The sequence below is a fragment of the Piliocolobus tephrosceles genome, chromosome 1 (genome assembly GCF_002776525.5).
Source record: "Piliocolobus tephrosceles isolate RC106 chromosome 1, ASM277652v3, whole genome shotgun sequence".
Classification (NCBI taxonomy): domain Eukaryota; kingdom Metazoa; phylum Chordata; class Mammalia; order Primates; family Cercopithecidae; genus Piliocolobus; species Piliocolobus tephrosceles.
The window spans coordinates 219,887,784-219,906,280 of NC_045434.1; the positions used below are offsets into that span (position 1 = coordinate 219,887,784).

An 18,497-nucleotide genomic window follows, 5' to 3' on the forward strand; every position below is an offset into this window, starting at 1 on the left:
CCTCCAGGGCGTGTTCCTGCCGTGTCCTCGTGGCCTGGCCCTCCGGGACGTGTTCCTGCCGTGTCGTCATGGCGTGGCCTCTACGCCAGCATCTTTTGCCCAGCCCACCTCTTGTGTTATCCCTGTTAATCATGTTCCTGGTGGAAATGACAGCACCGAGGCTCCTTTAATTACACCCCACACGGCATCGCTGTGTCACTTCCTCGGTTAAAAATGTGGCCGTTTGTGGTGGCACACGCCTGTGATCCCAGTGCTTTGGGAAGCTGAGGCAGGAGGATCACTTGGGCCTGGGAGCTGTGATCGTGCCACTGCATGCCAGCCTGGATGACAGAGCCTCAAAAATGTTTAAATGTCCTTCCTCAGAATCCGAGAGCAAGAGAAGAAGGAGGAGATGAAGTGCCAGGAGCACATGAGGCGACGCATGGATGCGGTGGTGGCGCTGAAGGGCAGCATCTCCGCGAACCGGGTAGGCCCCCGCAGCCCCACCCAGCCTCTCCCTTGGCCCCTGCCAGGGTCCGTCCCTGGGCCCCTGCTCCTTGGGAGCCAGGCCTGTGTCCTCGGGTGTCCAGGGTTGACCCACACACTTGGTGGCCCCTGGAGGCTTCCCAAGCCTGTGCCACAGATTTGCCCACGGGTTCTATGCGGGTCAGGGCCAGGCACTGGAGTCAGGCAGGAGCAGGCAGCCCAGCCCTGCTCCCATGGGGCCTGGTCTTGTTGGAGGAGACACATGGAGGGCCCGGGCGCCTCGAGGCCATGCCCTGGGCCCAAGGCTGGGGGTTCAGGCTGGGAAAATGGCAGGAAGGGTGGGAACAGAATCTGCAAAGGCTCAGAGGTGAGGGGCAGAGGCGGGCAGGTGACGTGCAGGGACAGCCCCAGCCCCACGCTTGGGTTGTGCAGACAGTTTGCCAGCTGTCTCCCATGGGATCGGCAGATGTCAATGTTGGTTTAAGGCCCAGTGTGTAAGCATGTGTGTGTGCAGGTTTGCATGTGTGTGTGCAGGTTTGTATGTGTGTGTGCATGTGTGTGCAGGTGTGAGTGTGTGCGTGCACATGTGTCCAGGTGTGCATATGTGAGCATGTGTGCACACGTGTGTGTAGGTTTGCATGAGTGTATGTGTGTGCACGTGTGCATGTGTGACCGTGTGTGTGCATGTGTGACTGTGTGTGTGCGTGTGTGAGCATCTGTGCACGCGTGTGTGTAGTTTTGCATGTATGAGGGTATGTGTGTGCACATGTGTGCATGTGTGACCGTGTGCACATGTGTGCACATGTGTCCAGGTGTGCCTGTGTGAGCCCATGTGTGCAGGTTTGCATGTATGAGCATAGGTGTGTGCACAGGTGTGCAGGTGTGAGCATGTGTGTGTTCCCGCGTGTGCTGACGCTGTCACCTCAGTGCTCTCTGTTTCCAAGGACACACTGCGAAAGTTCCAAGCATGGGGCCATGCCAAGGCAGAGCTGGCAGAGCAGAGGGTCCAGGCTGAGAAGAAGGCGATTCTGGCCCAGGGCGGGGATGCGTTCAGGCACCTTGTCCACCAGCGCCGGCGCCAGGAGCTGGAGGCCCAGAAGAGGTGAGGGTGGTGGCAGAGGTGCCACTGGGAGGCACCTGCCCAGTCAGTGGGTGCAGGGAGAGCCAAGGGGGCTCGGCTTTACATTAAGCAAAGCTGCTCTCTCTCCCAGGGCCCCCACTCAGGCGGCTGTGGGGCACAGGAACAGGGGCTCCAGGCCACCACCCTTGCCCTGCCTGGGCCTGACTCAGCCTGCCCAGCCCTGCCCCTACTCCAGTCCACGCCCAACCCTCGGCCCCTTCTCCCCTCTGAGACTCTGAAACCCCGGCCCCTCTCGAGACCCACCGGGTCCTGTTCTGACTTCTCAGGAGGGACTGGCAGGCTCTTTCCTGGCCCACCCAGAAGTCTCCAGGGAGCCTGTCCTGAGTTTTGCCTGAAGCTGCCCTCATCCAGGGAGCCTGGCCCTTTCTCCCCATCCCAGTCCCCCGTCCACAGCCCGGGCTAATCACTGCTTAGGATGTGCCTGGGCGGGGGCTCCTGGCCCTCTCGCTGGGCAAGGCATCCTCCTCTGGGTGCCACAGAGCCCTGAGTGCGTCCTCCCCACCCCCTGAGTCACGATCAGAGTTCTCCACCAGCCATCAGCCTGCCCACCCTGTGGGGGGGTCCTGGCAGCGATGCCTACACATCCCTTAGCCTGGCACAGGCCTGGCATGTAGGAGGCACCGGGGAGGTGCAGCCACAGTGAGTGGATGAACGTCTTCAGCCCTGGGGCTACCCTCAGTGGCAGCCCCATTCCAGCTTAGAAGCAAGGGCTGGGAAGAAGCCCTCGGGGCAGCCCAGGCTGCTGGGGGACTGGGCTGCGGGGTGGGCAGGGCCGGACTGGGCAGGGCTAGGCTGGGCTGGGCAGCGCAGGGCTGGGCAGGGCTGGGCAGGACTGGGCAGGACTGGGCTTGGCAGGGATGGGCTGGGCTGAGCTGGGCAGGGCTGGGGTTTAAGCCTAGAACCTCCAGCTTGGCCTCTGCCCATCTGCTCCCCACTGGAGCTTGTGTTTAGCCCCAGGACCAGGAAGTTCCCACCCCAAGAGCTCTGCTGGGCAGGAGGGAGCCCCCAGGAGGGCGCTAGGGAGGGGCTGCCGGGCGCCGTCTCACCTGGGGCGAGGTAGAGGCAGGGGACCTCTCACACTTGTCTGAGAAGCGACTCCACGCAGGGCCTTTGAGGAGGAGCAGAAGCTCAGAAAGCAGGAGATCATCCGTCGGATTCTGAAAGAGGAGGCTGAGGAGGAAAGAAAGAAACAGCGTCCCCCGGCCAATGCCACTCACCGGCCGACCCTGAGGGACAAGACCTGGAACTACATCTCCGACTTTTGCGAGGAGAAGACCACAGCCCCAGCCAACACGTACATGCTGGTGAGCAAAACGCCACACACCTGTGGAGGGCAGGTGGGGCCTCGGGGTTCAGTTGTGGTGAGATATCCTCTGAGGACCTCAGCGCCACAGCCACCTGCAGGGGATTGCTGAGCCCGCTGAGTGGCCGCCACTCAGCTCAGGGGCAAGGGGACAAGACCCACCACAGACCCACATGAGAGAGCCCCATGGCCCCAGCAAGGGTCCAGTGTCCTGGCCTCACCCCCGGCAGTGTTGCTGCCCACCAGGCTGGGACCACCTTGCCTGGCCCTGTAGAGAGCTGGGTCAGCCGCCTTGCCAGGGAGATGTGCACAGCCATTCAGACCACATGCCTGGGATCACCCTGCTACAAAGCCCTCCTGATAGCACCCAGGGGACAGCTTTCCTGTCACTCATTCATTCACTCATTGATTTACTCACTCATCCTTTATTCATTCATTCACTCATTCTTCATTCATTCACTTATTCAGTCATTCATTCACTCATTCACTTATCCTTTACTCATTCATTCACTCATTCACTCGCTCATTCATTCACTCATTCACTCACTGATTCACTGATTCACTCATTCATTCATTCACTCTCTCATTCACTCACTCATTCACTCGCTCATTCATTCACTCACTGATTCATTCATTCATTCACTCTCATTCACTCATTCACTCACTGATTCACTCATTCACTCATTCATTCATTCACTCTCTCATTCACTCATTCATTCATTCGCTCATTCATTCACTCACACATTCACTCACTCACTCACTCACTCACATCCAGGGCCTGCTTGGTGTCCACTGCTGCTGCAGGCAACTAGCTTCAGTTGGGGGAATGTATTTCTAGTTTACCTTTCCCTAAAGGTGTGGGGTAGGGACGATGGTCCTCTCCTGAGTCTGGCACAGTGCTGCAGTCTCTGCCCTTGTGTACCCCAAAACCTGAAGGTCAAGGTCATTGCTCCAACAGATGCCCTGCGGGGAAGGAGCAAGCCTTGGGCTGCCTCAGCTTTGGCCCCTGCAGGGTCTCTGTGGTGCTGCTCAGGGCGCCAGAGAAGGTCCTTTCCTGCTCCACAGGCTCCCAGTGCTCAGGCCGAGCCTCTGCCCCATCCACCCCTCACTGCCCGTCTCACACCGGGGCCTTGGCACCTGCCGATGCCTCTGCCGGGGGCGCCCTGCTGCCCTCCTTGCTCCAGAGGAGACTTCCCTGCCCCCAGCCCCACCCATGAGCTGCTCCCGCGATTTTCTGCGGCACCACCTGTATCACTGCGCGGGTCACAGCAGACAGCAGTGGGCTGGCCCTGTCCAGACTTCCTGTCTGTCGCTCCGTAAGACCGTCCCCAGGAAGAAGAACCCTGTCCACCCAGCTCAGTGCTCCCTTCTCCAGCAGGCCTGGGACAGCGCCAGAGCAGATGAGCAAGGCCCAGTCCCCAGACTCACTCTGAGGAAACCACCACAGCCATCCCTCGGGGTCAGCCTGGGGCTTTTCCCGGGCACGGCTTATATCCACAGAAAGGAGAACCGGGCCAGGCGCGGTGGTTCACACCTGTAATCCCAGCACTTTGGGAGGCTAGGGTGAGTGGATCATGAGATCAAGAGTTTGAGACCAGCCTGGCCAACATAGTGAAACCCTGTCTCTACTAAAAATACAAAAAATTAGCCAGGTATGGTGGTGGGCGCCTGCAATCCCAGCTACTCGGGAGGCTGAGGCAGGAGAATCACGTGAACCCGGGAGATGGAAGTTGCAGTGAACTGAGATCACGCCACTGCACTCCAGCCCGGGTGACAGTGCAAGACTGCATCTCAAAAAAAAAAAAAAAAAAAAAAAAAGAGGCCAGGGGCGGTGGCTCAAGCCTGTAATCCCAGCACTTTGGGAGGCCGAGACAGGCGGATCACAAGGTCAGGAGATCGAGACCATCCTGGCTAACACGGTGAAACCCCATCTCTACTATACCAAAAACTAGCTGGGCGAGGTGGCGGGCGCCTGTAGTCCCAGCTACTCCGGAGGCTGAGGCAGGAGAATGGCGTAAACCCGGAAGGCGGAGCTTGCAGTGAGCTGAGATCCGGCCACTGCACTCCAGCCCGGGCGACAGAGCGAGACTCCGTTTCAAAAAAAAAAAAAAAAAATGAGAACAGATGAGTGCCTGAGGACCAGCGCCAGAGATTCCAGTCCATGGATTAGAACATTTTCCTATCAAAGGACATTTTTTGCAGACTCTTCCGAGCATTGTAGAAAAATATTTAATAATGTATTAGAATACTTATATTTCAAGTAGAAAAAGTTACAAAACTGTGTGCACCGCTATCTCCATGCAGAGTACATGAGGCAGAAGAACCGGGGCAGGCAGCGGGCCGTACCAGCGGGGGCTGGGCCGAGTTTCTCTCCCCTGTTCTCTGTCATGAGCGTGTCTTCACGACGTTCCTCTCCCCGACTGCAGGACTACGAGGCTGGTGCAGGCCCCGGGCCCTCTCGGTTGGTGGACGTCATCTCCAGTGAGCTCATCCAGGGAGACCCCGGGGCCAGTTCAGAGGAGGAGACGTTAGCTGAGCCTGAGATCTCTGGGCTTTGGAACGAAGACTACAAGCCGTACCAGGTACCAGCTCCTGCTCCTTTAGACGCCTGCAGATGGATCCCAGCCCTCTGTCACCGGCTCCCCACCTCCCACAGCTGCCCTGCCCACACCGGCTGCTCGGAGGCTTCTCCTGGCTGTGTCCACCATCTCCTGTCACCCCCTCCTACTCGTCGAAGCCCCCCGCCTCCCTCTCCACACTCATGCCTTTCCCTCTTCGTGGAGTCTGGAGGGCACCACACTTGTTCGACGACCCCAAGCTCCCCCGACAGACAGCTCCATCACCGTGGTGTAACGGGGAGGGACGGCGGGGCTCCGAGGCTGAAAGGCTGAGGGAATGACTCTGAGCTACTCCACGTCCTGTTGGAGAAGCGTCTTTCTGGAAGAAGTGTGCAAACTTTCTTTGACGGCCTTTTGTAAGAAACACGCCCCATCTGGCGCCGGGGTCCTTCCGCCTCTGAAAGAGCAGGTGCAGCAAGACACGGTCTCTGCAGCAGCGTGGCTCAGGCTGTGGTCCTGTCCCACGTGGGCGATTACAGAAACGCCCGCCGCCCAGTTTCTGTAATCGTTGGCCACCTCTACTGTCAGGGCAAAGGCCACCTGGTTCTGCTGTTTCTGAGGATGCCGGGCTGACCAAGGTAGTGAACAAGACAGGCCAGGCGGGCCGGGCGCGGTGGCACTTTGGGAGGCCGAGACGGGCGGATCATGAGGTCAGGAGATCGAGACCATCCTGGCTAACATGGTGAAACCCCGTCTCTACTAAAAGAAATACAAAAAACTAGCCGGGCGAGGTGGCGGCGCCTGTAGTCCCAGCTACTCGGGAGGCTGAGGCAGGAGAATGGCGGGAACCCAGGAGGCGGAGCTTGCAGTGAGCTGAGATCCGGCCACGGCACTCCAGCCTGGGCGACAGAGCCAGACTCCATCTCAAAAAAAAAAAAAAAAAAAAGACAGGCCAGGTGGAGCCACCACCCGCACACTGGGGAACCCCAGGGGAGAAGCTGCCTCTGGACAAGAGGAGGGTCCCAGGTGGCACCCCCCAGGAAGCCAGGGAGGAGGCCACCCAGCTGCCGGGCACGGGCACCGGCACCAGCAGGGGCAGCCCAGAGCCAGGACCCAGGCAGAGTCCACGCAGCTTCCAAAGGGACAGTTCAGGACTCTTCAGTTCTGATCTTCCCGGTGGCTGGTGTTGGCCAGGGAAGCGGCTTTTCATCTTGAGAAAGCCCAGTGTGTGCTGACACTGCCCACTCGAGAAACTGCTTCCTGCAGAACCTTTCAAAACCTTCCTGTTGTCCTGATTTAGCAATCTGGAAAGTTCCCCTCCACATCTTTCCCAGAAATCCACCTGAATCCGGAGCTGTCTGCTTTTCTTTGTTTCCTGGTTTCCCTTTTTCGGAAGTGAGGGCTCCCTGCCTTGTCAACAGAGCAGAAAGTCAGTCCATCGGGGCCTTTCTGAGCAACTCAGAGCAACTCCCAGGCCGTGTGGCTCTTCCCGGGGCTGGTGGCAGCTGGTGGGGCTGGGCTGTCCGTGCCCCGCTAACCACTACCCTCGCCTCTGAGCTGCCACCAGCGCCGCCTGGGTGGAACCGCTGACAGCCCCAGCCTCTGTCTCTGTGACCCCCAGGTGCCCAAGGAGGACGTGGACCGAAAGCCCGTGGGTGGGACGAAGATGGACAAGGACATTCTGGCGCGAACGGTGGAGAGACTGCGGAGCAGGGTGGTCCACAAGCAGGTGGTGCTGGGGCGTGAGTTCCAAGGTCGCCCCTTCAACAGCAAACCAGAGCTCCTGCACTTCAAGGTGAGCTCGAGCTGGGCCAGGAGGAGCAGGGAGACAGGCAGCAGCGCGGGACAGCAGGGGACAGGCAGCAGCGAGGGACAGCAGGGGACAGGAGTCAGCGCGGGACGGCAGGGGACAGGAGTCAGCGCGGGACGGCAGGGGACAGGCAGCAGCACGGGACAGCAGGGGACAGGCGGCAGCGCAGGACAGCAGGGGACAGGAGTCAGCTTGGGACGGCAGGGGACAGGAGGCAGCGCGGGACAGCAGGGGACAGGCGGCAGCACAGGACAGCAGGGGAGCCCCGCTACAGCCCAATCCCTGGCGCCTTTTGCTTTTTTTTTTTTTGGAGACAGACTCTCACCCTGTTGCCCAGGCTGGAGTGCAATGGCACAATCTCGGGTCACTGCAACCTCCGTCTGCCTCCCAGGTGCAAGCGATTCTCCTGCCTCAACCTCCCAAGTAGCTGGGATTGCAGGTGCCTGCCACCACGCCCAGCTAATTTTTGTATTTTTAGTAGAGATAGGGTTTCACCATGTTGGCCAGGCTGGTCTCGAACTCCTGACCTCGTGATCCACCCGCCTTGGCCTCCCAAAGTGCTGGGATTACAGGCGTGAGCCACCACACCCAGCCTGCCTTTTGCTTTTTAACGCTAGAAAACCCAGGGGCTTCCTCAGGAGGCACAGGCCCAGGTGTGGACCTTCTCTCCAAGGAGGTGGAGGGAGAGAGGGCCTCATCTCCGTGGAGGGCTGGACGCCAGTCTGAAGGGCAAATCCTGAGCAATGGGAGTGCCGTGGCCCCAAAAGCCCTGTACCACTTGGGGCAGAGGGGGTCCCCTGAGCCTCGGGACAGGGATGTAACAGGGACAAGGTGGGAACATGCGAGGCTGAGGTGGATGCCTCCGCCAAATTCTGCAAGACACAGCGGCCCGTGGGCTCCGGTATTTTACCCCAGTTCAGGTCCATCCATGGACTCAGGGACCCACCTTGGAACCCACGGTTTCTGAGCCTTCTCTCTCACTCTCACTCCCACCCGCTGGGCCCCAGCAAGGCCCCGTCCTGCCTCAAGTGGCGAAGGCTCTTCTGAGACAGGTTCCGCCCCACACCCTGTCCTTCATGCAGCCCCGGGGCCTTCTCGATTCTGGGAGAAACCTCGGAAATTGTTCCCTGGGAACCTCTCCCTAGTTGTCAAATGCTCACCAGTGGTTACCCTGAGGCAAAGCTGCCTCGGTGCTCACAGCACAGCCCCCTCTGACCCGCTCTGAAGCTACTGCCTTGACCTTTCTCAGGACTTTGATATTGGCAAAGTGTACAAGAAAAAGATCACGTTGGTAAACACCACCTACACGATCAACTACTGCAAGCTGGTGGGCGTGGAGGAGCATCTCCGGGACTTCATCCACGTTGAGTAAGAGGACGGCTCAGACGGGGAGGGACGCGATGCAGGGACAGCAGGAGGTTCATAGCTCCCTTCATGTTCAGAACGGCTGGAACAGGCTCTGTCTGGGCATAAGCCCTCAGGTCCGATTTTCACAAAGATTTTGTAGAGGGGGCTCCTCTGTCTTCTTGTGTCAAAGTCATCTGAGACCAAGCCCATTTCCCTTCACGAATGGCTGGAGCTTTTGCCTGGCTGCCCAAGTTTCCTTTTGTTTTTCTTTGTTTTGTTTTGTTGCCTTTTTTTTTTTTTTTTTTTTTTTTTTTTTTGAGATGGAGTCTTGCTCTGTTGCCCAGGCTGGAGTGCAATGGCGTGGTCTCGGCTCACTACAACCTCTACCTCCTGGATTCAAGAGATTCTCCTGCCTCAGCCTCCCCAGTAGCTGGGATTACAGGCATCTGCCACTACGCCTGACTAATTTTTATATTTTTAGTAGGGACGGGGTTTTACCATGTTGCCCAGGCTGTTCTCGAACTCCTGACCTCAGGCGATCCATCTGCCTCAGCCTCCCAAAGTACTGGGATTACAGGCATGAGCCACCACACTCGGCCAGAGTTTCCTTTTGTATTGTTATGCTTTGATGTTGACCATTCTGATAAGTTTTCCCTGACAGCCAGTGTTTTCAGTGTCAAGCTGAAAGCTGTCTTCAGTTCAGCACTGCTTCCTTGAACTATGGTTGTGCTTTCACTCTGTAACAATATTTCCATTTGCTTCCTTGCAGACTCCACTTAGGTGTATGTTGGATCTTCCTTGCTGGTCTTTCCTGTCTACTGTTTTCCTTCTGGTTGCCTTTAATGCTTTCGCTTTCCTTTTCTTTCTTTCCTTTTTTTTTTTTTTTTCTTTTCTGGTTTTGTTTGTTTGTTTTGTTTTGTTTTGTTTTGTTTTGTTTTGTTTTGTTTTGTTTTTGACAAGGTCTTGCTCTGTCAACCAGACTGGAGTGCAGTGGCACGATCTCAGTTCACTGCAGCCTCAATTTCCTGGGCTCCAGCAATCCTCCCACGTCCATCAGCCTCCTAAGTAACTGGGACCACAGTTGTGTGCCACTATGCCTGGCTAATTTTTCTGTTTTTTGTAGAGACAGGGTTTCACCGTGTTTCCCAGGCTGGTCTCAAACTCCTGTGCTCAAGTGGTCCACCTGCCTCGGCCTCCCCAAGTGCTGGGATTACAGGTGTGCACCTGTGCCTGGCCTGCTTTCTTCTTTTCTATTTTATTTTTCTTCATTTTTCCCTCTGATGGCCTTTTCTGCATTTTCTGCAATGTTTCTCTTTTCTTCTGCTCCTTAACAACTTACTTTTTTTTTTTTTTTTTTTTTGAGATGGAGTTTCACTCTTGTTGCCCAGGCTGGAGTGCAGTGGTGCAATCTTGGCTCACCACAACCTCCGCCTCCCGGATTCAAGCGATTCTCCTGCCTCAGCCTCCTGAGTAGCTCGGATAACAGGCGCCTGCCACCACGCCTGACTAATTTTTTGTGTTTTTAGTAGAGACGGGGTTTCACCATGTTGGCCAGGCTGGTCATGAACTCCTGACCTCAGGTGATCCGCCCGCCTCAGCCTCCCAAAGTGCTGGGATTACAGGTGTGAACCACAGCACCCGGCCTGACTTACTTTATTTTTAAGAAAGTTCTTTCTCTTCTACTTCCTGTTTCCTGCCAGTTTTCTCTTTGTGGACAGGTTTGTAGGTCCAGGATGGCTTTCAGATTCCCAGTTCAGGAGTTTCCACTCCTGAGAGCATTGTGAAGTGCAGCTTCTCAAATGAGGGTCAGCAAGGGCAGGATCCTAATTCCCCCCTTGCTGCCCAGGTTCCAGAGGGGCCTCCTCTTCTCCCACCAGGCGTCTTCCTGAGGCTGCCCCAAGGGTGAGGGGTGCACGGGCTCTGATGGCCCCTCCCTGACATCAGCACTAGCTCACTAGGACTTGGTATCTTCCTGTGGAGGCTGTGACATTCTCTTTGGGGAGCTGATTTTAGGTCAGCCTTAGCGTCTTTGTTCCCATCTCCTTCCTCGCTTCCCTGCAGTTTTTCAGATGCTTATAGCTCTCTGTGAAGGCGGGCGCGGGGAGTGCATGCTGGAGGTCGGTGTTTGCTTTTCACCTTATGGTTACTTTTAAGTCTGGGGGATTCTGTGTCCTCTAGTCCCGCTGAAGGCCTGGGATTTCTGTGGCCCACCTGTTTCTCTTACTGATCCATGTGGCTTCTGGGGGCCACGTGCAGAGGTGGGTTTAGGTGGTCGCTGTGCTCTCAGCCACCGAGGCACTCCTCCCCGTGCTGGGATGAGAACTTCTTATGGACAGTTATTTTCTCTCAACAGGTTGAGGCCACCACTCTCCTGCCCTCTGTCTCTTGTTGCTGGAGTGAAAGGCGGCCTCGGTCCAGGTGCTGGTTTTTTTGGAGGATACCTGGCCTTCCTCCTGCTTACTCTGAGATTCTCCTATCCTTAACGTCCTGCAGCTCCGCTGTGCGTCTGGTGTGGGCTGATTTTTCTTAGACCTCACTGTGCTCTTGAATCTGAAGATTCAGATCTATGAACAATTTTGGGAACTTCTCAGCCCCAGCCCCTGCGGCATTGCCCCTCCCCTATTCATTCTCCGGCTCTGCCCTCCTGCTCCTCCTTTTGAAACCTCCCCATTGGGTGGGAAATTTCTTGTCTCTTTTTCACATTGGGTGGTGCTCTAGGTGCCGCTCGGTTCACCCCTTGTCCCCTTGGTGCTGCTAATCAACGGTTGAAATTGCTTAGTGAGTTTCTTACTCAGCTGCCCTGTCTCTCATTTCTAAAAATGCTAAGTTCTGTTTTGGATGAGTCTGCATTTCTTGACAGTGTCTTGTTCTTTTCTCACGTCTGGAATTCTCTATTTCTGTCTCTAACCATTTTATCCACACGTCCTCTAACTTCTCCACCCCACACTCGTGTCGTCTGAAGCGTCTGGAGCTCGGCCCTGCACTCTGCTGTGCTGGTTTGTGCGAGGCACGCACATCCACCCTCAGATTCGGCTGCTCTCCGCGGCGGCTCCGTGCCGGGCTCTGTGCTGTTGGCACCAAAGCGTTTCCCTCCCAATCAGAGGAGCTTTGGGTTTGCTTTGCTAGTGCCGAGGGAACATTGCCAGCCAGGGACACACTTTTACATTAAAACTGTAGCTTGTGCATTTCCAAACCAAGCACATTAGGTAAAATCCAACCTTGTGAAATCAGCCTGGCGTCAGGAATTCCTTGGGGAGATGCTCCCTCACCCTGATCTGGGCCAAGACAGACCAGCTCCCTCGACGGGCCTGTGCAGTGGTGGCTATTTTTCTGGTTCTTTCCCTGAAAGAGGCTGAGAGGGTCGAGGGTCCCGGCTGTCTCAGGGCTCCCAGTTCCAGCTCTCTTCCTGGCTCCTGCCCACAGCCCCCTGGTCCCATATTGGTATCAAAGCCCTAGAGCCCTGGTCCCAGGCCTGGCACCTGTGCCCAGAGGAACTGCGGCCGTCACCGAGCCACGGGGTCCCATTTCCTGGCAGTCGGCCTGGGGACTTGCCTCACGCCTTCACTGATTAACTCCCTTACTCCACAAATGTTCGCACACACTGGAGCGTCCCCTGCCTGCCAGGTACCGGGGGCAGCAGGGAACACAGCAGACCCAGCTCTCCCCCGAGTGAAGGTGGCTGGGCAGAGGTGCAGGGCCGGGATGGGGAGGAGGCCGGGAGACCCAGCCTGACTGCGCTCCGGGTGGCGAGGCGAGCGTTCACCCTCTGCAGCTCTAACCCCCGTCTGCTGTGGGTCATGTCCCGCAGCTTTGACCCCCCGGGCCGCCTGTCAGCCGGGATGTCCTGCGAAGTGCTTGTCACCTTCAAGCCCATGGTGAGTCAAAGGGGCCGTTCTCTCTCAAAGGAGAGGTGGCGGTGGGTGGAGCCCGTGATCGGGCGCAGTGGTGCAGACCGTGATGGAGGAGGGATGCACTTGGCCTCTCAGTGAGGATCACGCAGGCCCGTTTTGCTGTTTTATTCCCAAAAATACACTCGACATGTTCCTGAAATGTTGGGCAGAACCGCAGTGCAGCTCCTCTGCGTTAGTGGCCGAGGGCATGCACTCTCGGGTCTATGTCGGAAGGGCTGGGATGTTCTAGGAAGCCCTGCCAGTGTGCGGCCCTCCTGAGACACCCTCTGCGGACTCCTTCCCCTGGGGTCACCCGAGCCGGGCGGGTGGCAGGTGGCCCTGGCCCAGGCAGCCACAGCACGTGTAACGGGCTAAAGTTACAGAAGAGCTGGGAGTGGTGGCTGATGCCTGTAATCCCAGCACTTTGGGAGGCCGAGGTGAGAGAGTCGCTTGAACCCAGAAGTTCAAGACCAGCCTGGGCAACATGGCGAAACCCCGTCTCTACAAAAAATACAGTTAGCCTGGTGTGGTGACGCATGTCTGTAATCCCAGCTAGTCGAGAGGCTGAGGTGGGAGGATCGCTTGGACCCCAGGTGGGGGTGGGTGGAGGAGGGTTGCGGTGAACCGAGAAGGTGCCACTGCGCCCCAGCCTGGCCAGCAGAGCCAGACCCTGTCCAAAAAAAGAAAGAAAACACACAAAAGTTACAGAAGTTTATGGTGGTTGGGGTTGTTTTATTTCTCAGATAAACAAAGATCTAGAAGGAAATATCTCATTTTTGGCTCAGACGGGCGAGTTTTCAGTTCCATTGAAATGTTCAACAAAGAAATGTTCGGTGAGTTCAAAGGTGTCTGAGCCAGCATTTCTCGGGGCATCCTGGCTGGGAACCCCAGTGGGACGGCATCTCCTGGGAGGGGGTGCAGCTAGGGCGAGGACCAGGTGGAGGCTCCGATCTCCACCAGGGGCCGAGCCCCTTCTTCCAACAGCAGCTTAGCTGGGCCTGAGCCGGACCTTGGGTGGGGGTCTCGAAAGTGGGGCACTCGGACCAGCGCTGGAAAAATGAGACAAACCCTGCTCCGTGTGGAGCCCAGACTGCAGGGCCTGTGCCTCAGAGGAAACCTTAACATCCATCCGAGAAGGCTCCAGTCCTTCCTACAGCTCTTGGCGGGGGGTCACCCTTGATTCTTTATTCTTTTTAATTAAGAAAAATTTCAAGCATAGTGGAAAACACAGAACAGTAGAACGAGGCTCCACGTGCCTACAACCCAGACCTCCAGACCCCACATCGTCCCAGACCCCGCATCGCCACATTGTCGGCCTTGGACACCTTTGCTTGGTCCAGCACCTGCTGTATCTGTTGCTGATCCATTTCAAAGTACATTAGTAAAATGTCAACGCTCCACCCTCAAAACTTCAGCATGCATCTCCAGTAAACCAGAAACCCACACATCATTGTTCACCGCCTCCCTGCCCACTCCTGCCGAGTAATTAGCTCGCACTGCACCTGCCACACGGCAAACGGCTCCTGGCTCAGCTGCGAGTGTGAGGCCCCCTGCGGCCGGCCCTGTCCAGGCTGGACTCCGGGGCAGCAGCTACGGCAGCACGAGCATCTCCCAGAGGATGGTGGGGACATCATATCTCCTAAGAATTCGCGGGCCAAGGCAAGTCCCATGGCCCATCCTCGCATTAGAGGAGGAACAAGCTGGAGCAGGTGAAGGGCAGAGGCCGCGCGGTGCCCCCCACCCCCAGCAAGATCAGCAGACACCCTCATGGTCGCCCATGATCCAGGCCACGCTGCCCCCAGCCACCTTCGATGAGCACCGTGTAACTTTCTCTGTCGTGTGCTTCCGCCTTCGCCGCGTGTCGCCGTGGGGAGGGGCTGCTGCAATCAGAGTCACTGATGGTGGTGGAGAGAGAAGTGTTTTCCTCTCAGTTTCTTTGTAGATTCGCCGACATTTGCGTATTTAGTGTGTTCCAGTCACTTTAGTCTCCCTTCCTCTTGGCACTCAAGTGGCCTCGCTGTGGCTCTGGCAGCCGTGGCCCCGCTGGGGTTCATGCAGGGACCGCCACCGTCCTAGGACGCCCAAGCAGCCCCTTGCCCTGTGGCCGCCGCCTTCTCCTCAGAGCAGTCGCGGTCCGGGCGGCAGCTCCGCTGTGTGGGTTCTTGGTGAACAAAGACTCAGGCCCAGGACATGGAGCACCAGGGCAGCAGGAAGTCCCCCCACAGCGAGCGACGGCCAGGCTCCGGCTCCCTCCTGCTCAGCCTGGGAGCGCGGCAGGAGTCTGGTGCTGGCCGGCTCCACTCCGGATCAGCGTCATGGAGCATGTGCCCAGCGTGGCCCCGGGTGTCCCGGCCAGAGCTGCCCCGGCCTCTCCCGCGTTTGGTCTCTGCAGTGTCCAGTGCTCCTCTGTGACAGGAGCACCGAGACCCTGAGCAGGGGCTTGCTTCTCCCAGGGGAGCGTCCAGGCCAGGGACTGTAAAAACAGTAAAGCCCTGTCTGAACAAGGGGAGAACAGGACCCAGACGGCGCAGCGGGAAGGAGGCAGCCTCCCTTGGCTGGACCCTGGCTGCCGTCTGTGAACCACGTCCATTTGCGTCGGTGGCCCCTGGCCCTGCCCCTGGAGCAGAAGCACAGAGTGGGGAGCCCCTGGGCCTCCAAACTCAGAGCCCAGAAAAGCCTCCTGAGGAGGGGGCACCGGGCAGAGCCGAGGTGTGGCCCAGGCCTGCATCCTTAGCCAGCGCCAGAGCCGCTGTGGCCTGTGGCCCACGACGGGCATGGTGAGGCACCACCACGGAGGGCGGGCCCCTGTTCTGGAGGGACACTCCCTGGGTCCCTGCATCCAGAGTCTGGCTGACTGCGCCCAGGAATGACACCATCCACACTCAGGAACTCCAAAGTCCCATGTCCAGGCTCCTTGTCTAGTCCCCGCGTCCTCTCACTGAACCTTTGTTACTCCTTGGCGAGGAGGTTCCTGCCTTGATGTTCTTAAAACCAGACTCGCGTGCCGCACCTTGTCATGAGCAATACACGCCTGATTTCCGGGTCGAATTGTGTACCTGCTTGTGCAGTGCACAACATGCACAAATGCTCACGGCAGCCCTGCCTGGAGCCACGTGCAGCCCTCGCACTGGGCACCCTGTGGGCCTGGCACGGTGGCCCTGGGTTCACTCTGTGTCCTCTGGCAGCTGTCCCTCGACAAGGAGCTCATTGACTTCGGCAGCTACGTGGTGGGAGAGACCACGTCTCGGACCATCACGCTGACCAACACTGGGGGCTTGGGCACGAGTTTCAAGTTCCTGCCAGCTTCAGAGCCCTGCGAGACGGACGACTCCCAGTCCATCCTGAAATTAGTGAGTGTGCCGTTCAGCCATGGGGCAGTGTGGGGCCGTGCCCCCCAAATCCAGTCCCGTGTGGGTGAAAAGGGGTGACAATATGAGGGTGTCAACAGTGAGCCTGGGAGGAGGGCAGTGTGGGGGCCTCCTCAAATCAGCCTAAGCAGAAGAGACCAGCTTCCATAGGACACCTGCAGTCACCTGGCCTCAGGGGCAGCGGCAGCAGGACACTCCCTTTCTCAGGCACGTAGCAGCAGGGGCGCTGGCCAGCAGCTCCAGGCCTGAGGGCCCCAGGAGACCCAGCCTCCCCCGACATGTCTCTGAAGCCCCAGGCGTGGGGGGTGGGAGGGCTGGACAGATGCATTCCATGGCTGCAGCTGCACCCGTTCCAAGTGTGAGCACGTCTTGTCCTGTCCCGGGTATGAGTGTCTCAGGGCTCAGGTGGAGAGAAGGCTCAGCCTCTAGCCAGCCGAGGAGGAGGATCGGACCAAGAGGAAGGTGCAGCTCACACTTCCAGGCTGGGGCAGCACAGCCACGCCCACCCGGCCGAGAGCACAGCCACGCCCACCCGGCCGAGGGCACAGCCACGCCCACCCGGCCGAGGGCACAGCCACGCCCACCCGGCCGAGAGCACAGCCACGCCCACCCGGCCTAGAGCGAGGGAGGCTCAGGGGTGACCCTGAGCCTCTGGGTGAGCTGCTGCTGTGATCCCACAACCAGGACGGGTGAGACAAGAGCAGGCAGCTGAGGAGGCAGCTGAGGGGCCACGCTGGAGCCAGGGCCCAGCCCCCAACATGGCCTGTCCTCTTGGGAGTCTGGGCAGCTGACTGGGGGAAGGAGGTGGGAAACCTCCCAAGCCAGGACGTTGATTCTCCTCTCCAGAGCAGCCTCCTGACCTACGAAGATAAAAGCGTGTATGACAGAGCTGCCACCAGCTTCTCTGAGCAGCAGCTAGAGGGCACGGAGTCCTCCCAGGCGGACATGCAGAGCCGGAAGGAGCTGGAGAAGCTGGACGAGGAGCAGGAGGAGGAGCAGCCCGCAGGTGAGCCGGGTTGCCAGGCCAAGGCAGGGTGGGCGGGCAGTGAGAGCCCCGGGGCAGCATTCCAGGGGCCTGAGGGGCCCAGGGGAGGGCTGGAGAGAATTTCCCCAGGCCTTCGATGTTCAGTGACGGTTAAGCAAGAAAATATTCGTATGTGCCACTAAGTGTTGTTTTTGGAGTGGACTGAAAGGTACGCTCACGTTGACACTAACAGAAGACTTGAAGGCACCTCCAGCATTGGCCCAGCAGGCCCAGCACGGGCCACACGGGGTGGGGAAGAGGCTCTGTGGTGCCCCCTGGAGAGGCCGGGCTGCGGGGTCTTCTGTCTAGCTCCACAGCTGTGGCTGTTGTTAGATTTGCACCAGTGGGAAGAGGCGCCGAGAAAACAGGCGGGTCCTGCCCTCCTCACGCCTCCCGCCCTCCACCCCGCCGCCGTTGGGAATCACTGCGTCTCCTCCTTGCTTCTCTTGATCGTTTTCCCACATACACATCAAGATCCAGAAACCTCTGGGCTCCTCCTGTCTATCTTCGCGCGGTGCGAGTTCCGCATGCCCTGCAGCTCAGCATGGAGCTGGGCTGGTTCTCCACAGCCTGTGTGAGCTGCACTTCCAGTGTGAGCTGCACTTCCGGTGTGAGCCACACTTCCTGTATGAGCTGCACTTGCTGTGTGAACCGCACTTCCTGTCCTCACCACTGCGTGGCGTTTCCTTTCCTGAGAGAGCCTCGGGTTCTAGATCCGTCCTCCTGCCAGCGCACACTTGGGAGCGTTTGTGGTACACACTGTTGCAAATGCGGCCACTCTGCACTTCCCCTCAGGCCTGTGTGTGAGTTCCCACAGGGCACGGGGCTGGGGTTCATGCCAGCATCACAGGGCATAGCCAGCCTCATTGGCATCAGCTAATATCAAAGTGAGTTCTTTTTCTATGGAGACAAGGTCTCACTCTGTCACCCAGACTGGAGTGCAGTGGTGCAGTCACAGCTCACCGCAGCCTCAACTTCCCGGGCTCAAGCAGTCCTCCTGCCTCAGCTCCTGCGTAGCTGGGAGTACAGGCACACACCACCACACCTGGCTAGTTTTTGTATTTTTTATAGAGGCAGGGTTTCACCATATTTCCCAGGTTGGTCTTGAACTCCTGAACTCATGCTATCTGCCCACCTCAGCCTCCCAAAGTGCTGGATTACAGGCGTGAGTCACCTCGCCCAGCCCACCGAGTTCTTTTTCAAAGTGGTCGTGTAAGTTTACACTCCCACCGACAATGTACAAGACTGTGCTGTTCAGTGTGGCTGTCACTGCCATATCTGGCTATTTAAACTTAAAGTGATCCAAATTAAATAATAGTGAAAATTCAGGTCCTCCTCCACAAGGGCCACATTTCACATGCTCCACAGTGACCTGTGGACAGCGGCTGCCCTACTGGACAGCCCGGAAGCCCAGCTCTGCCTGGTCGCGGAGAGTCCTACAGGGCCACACTGGGCTTGAGGGCCTCGCTTCACGTCCTCAGGAGGGCGAGGTCCGACGGCCCGGGGCTGCCTGTCTGGGGGTCTGTACCACGGTCCGCCGTTGAGATGTTGCTTTGTAATTTCGCAGATCACCAGTGAGATTGCGTGTCTT

At 58.0% G+C, this 18,497-nt stretch overlaps 1 protein-coding gene across 1 annotated transcript in view; it reads left to right on the forward strand.

Moving 5' to 3' along the window:
- The window catches only part of LOC111532752 (cilia- and flagella-associated protein 74-like), a 44,256-nt gene extending 27,242 nt beyond the window's left edge, over positions 1 to 17,014 (forward strand). Inside the window, 11 exon segments of the mRNA XM_026457478.1 lie at positions 364 to 466; positions 1,410 to 1,567; positions 2,712 to 2,910; positions 5,336 to 5,491; positions 7,089 to 7,262; positions 8,527 to 8,645; positions 12,433 to 12,499; positions 13,258 to 13,347; positions 15,700 to 15,864; positions 16,729 to 16,979; positions 16,981 to 17,014. Coding sequence (XP_026313263.1) covers positions 364 to 466; positions 1,410 to 1,567; positions 2,712 to 2,910; positions 5,336 to 5,491; positions 7,089 to 7,262; positions 8,527 to 8,645; positions 12,433 to 12,499; positions 13,258 to 13,347; positions 15,700 to 15,864; positions 16,729 to 16,979; positions 16,981 to 17,014 — 1,516 coding nt within the window.
- The last annotated feature ends 1,483 nt before the right edge of the window (positions 17,015 to 18,497 follow it).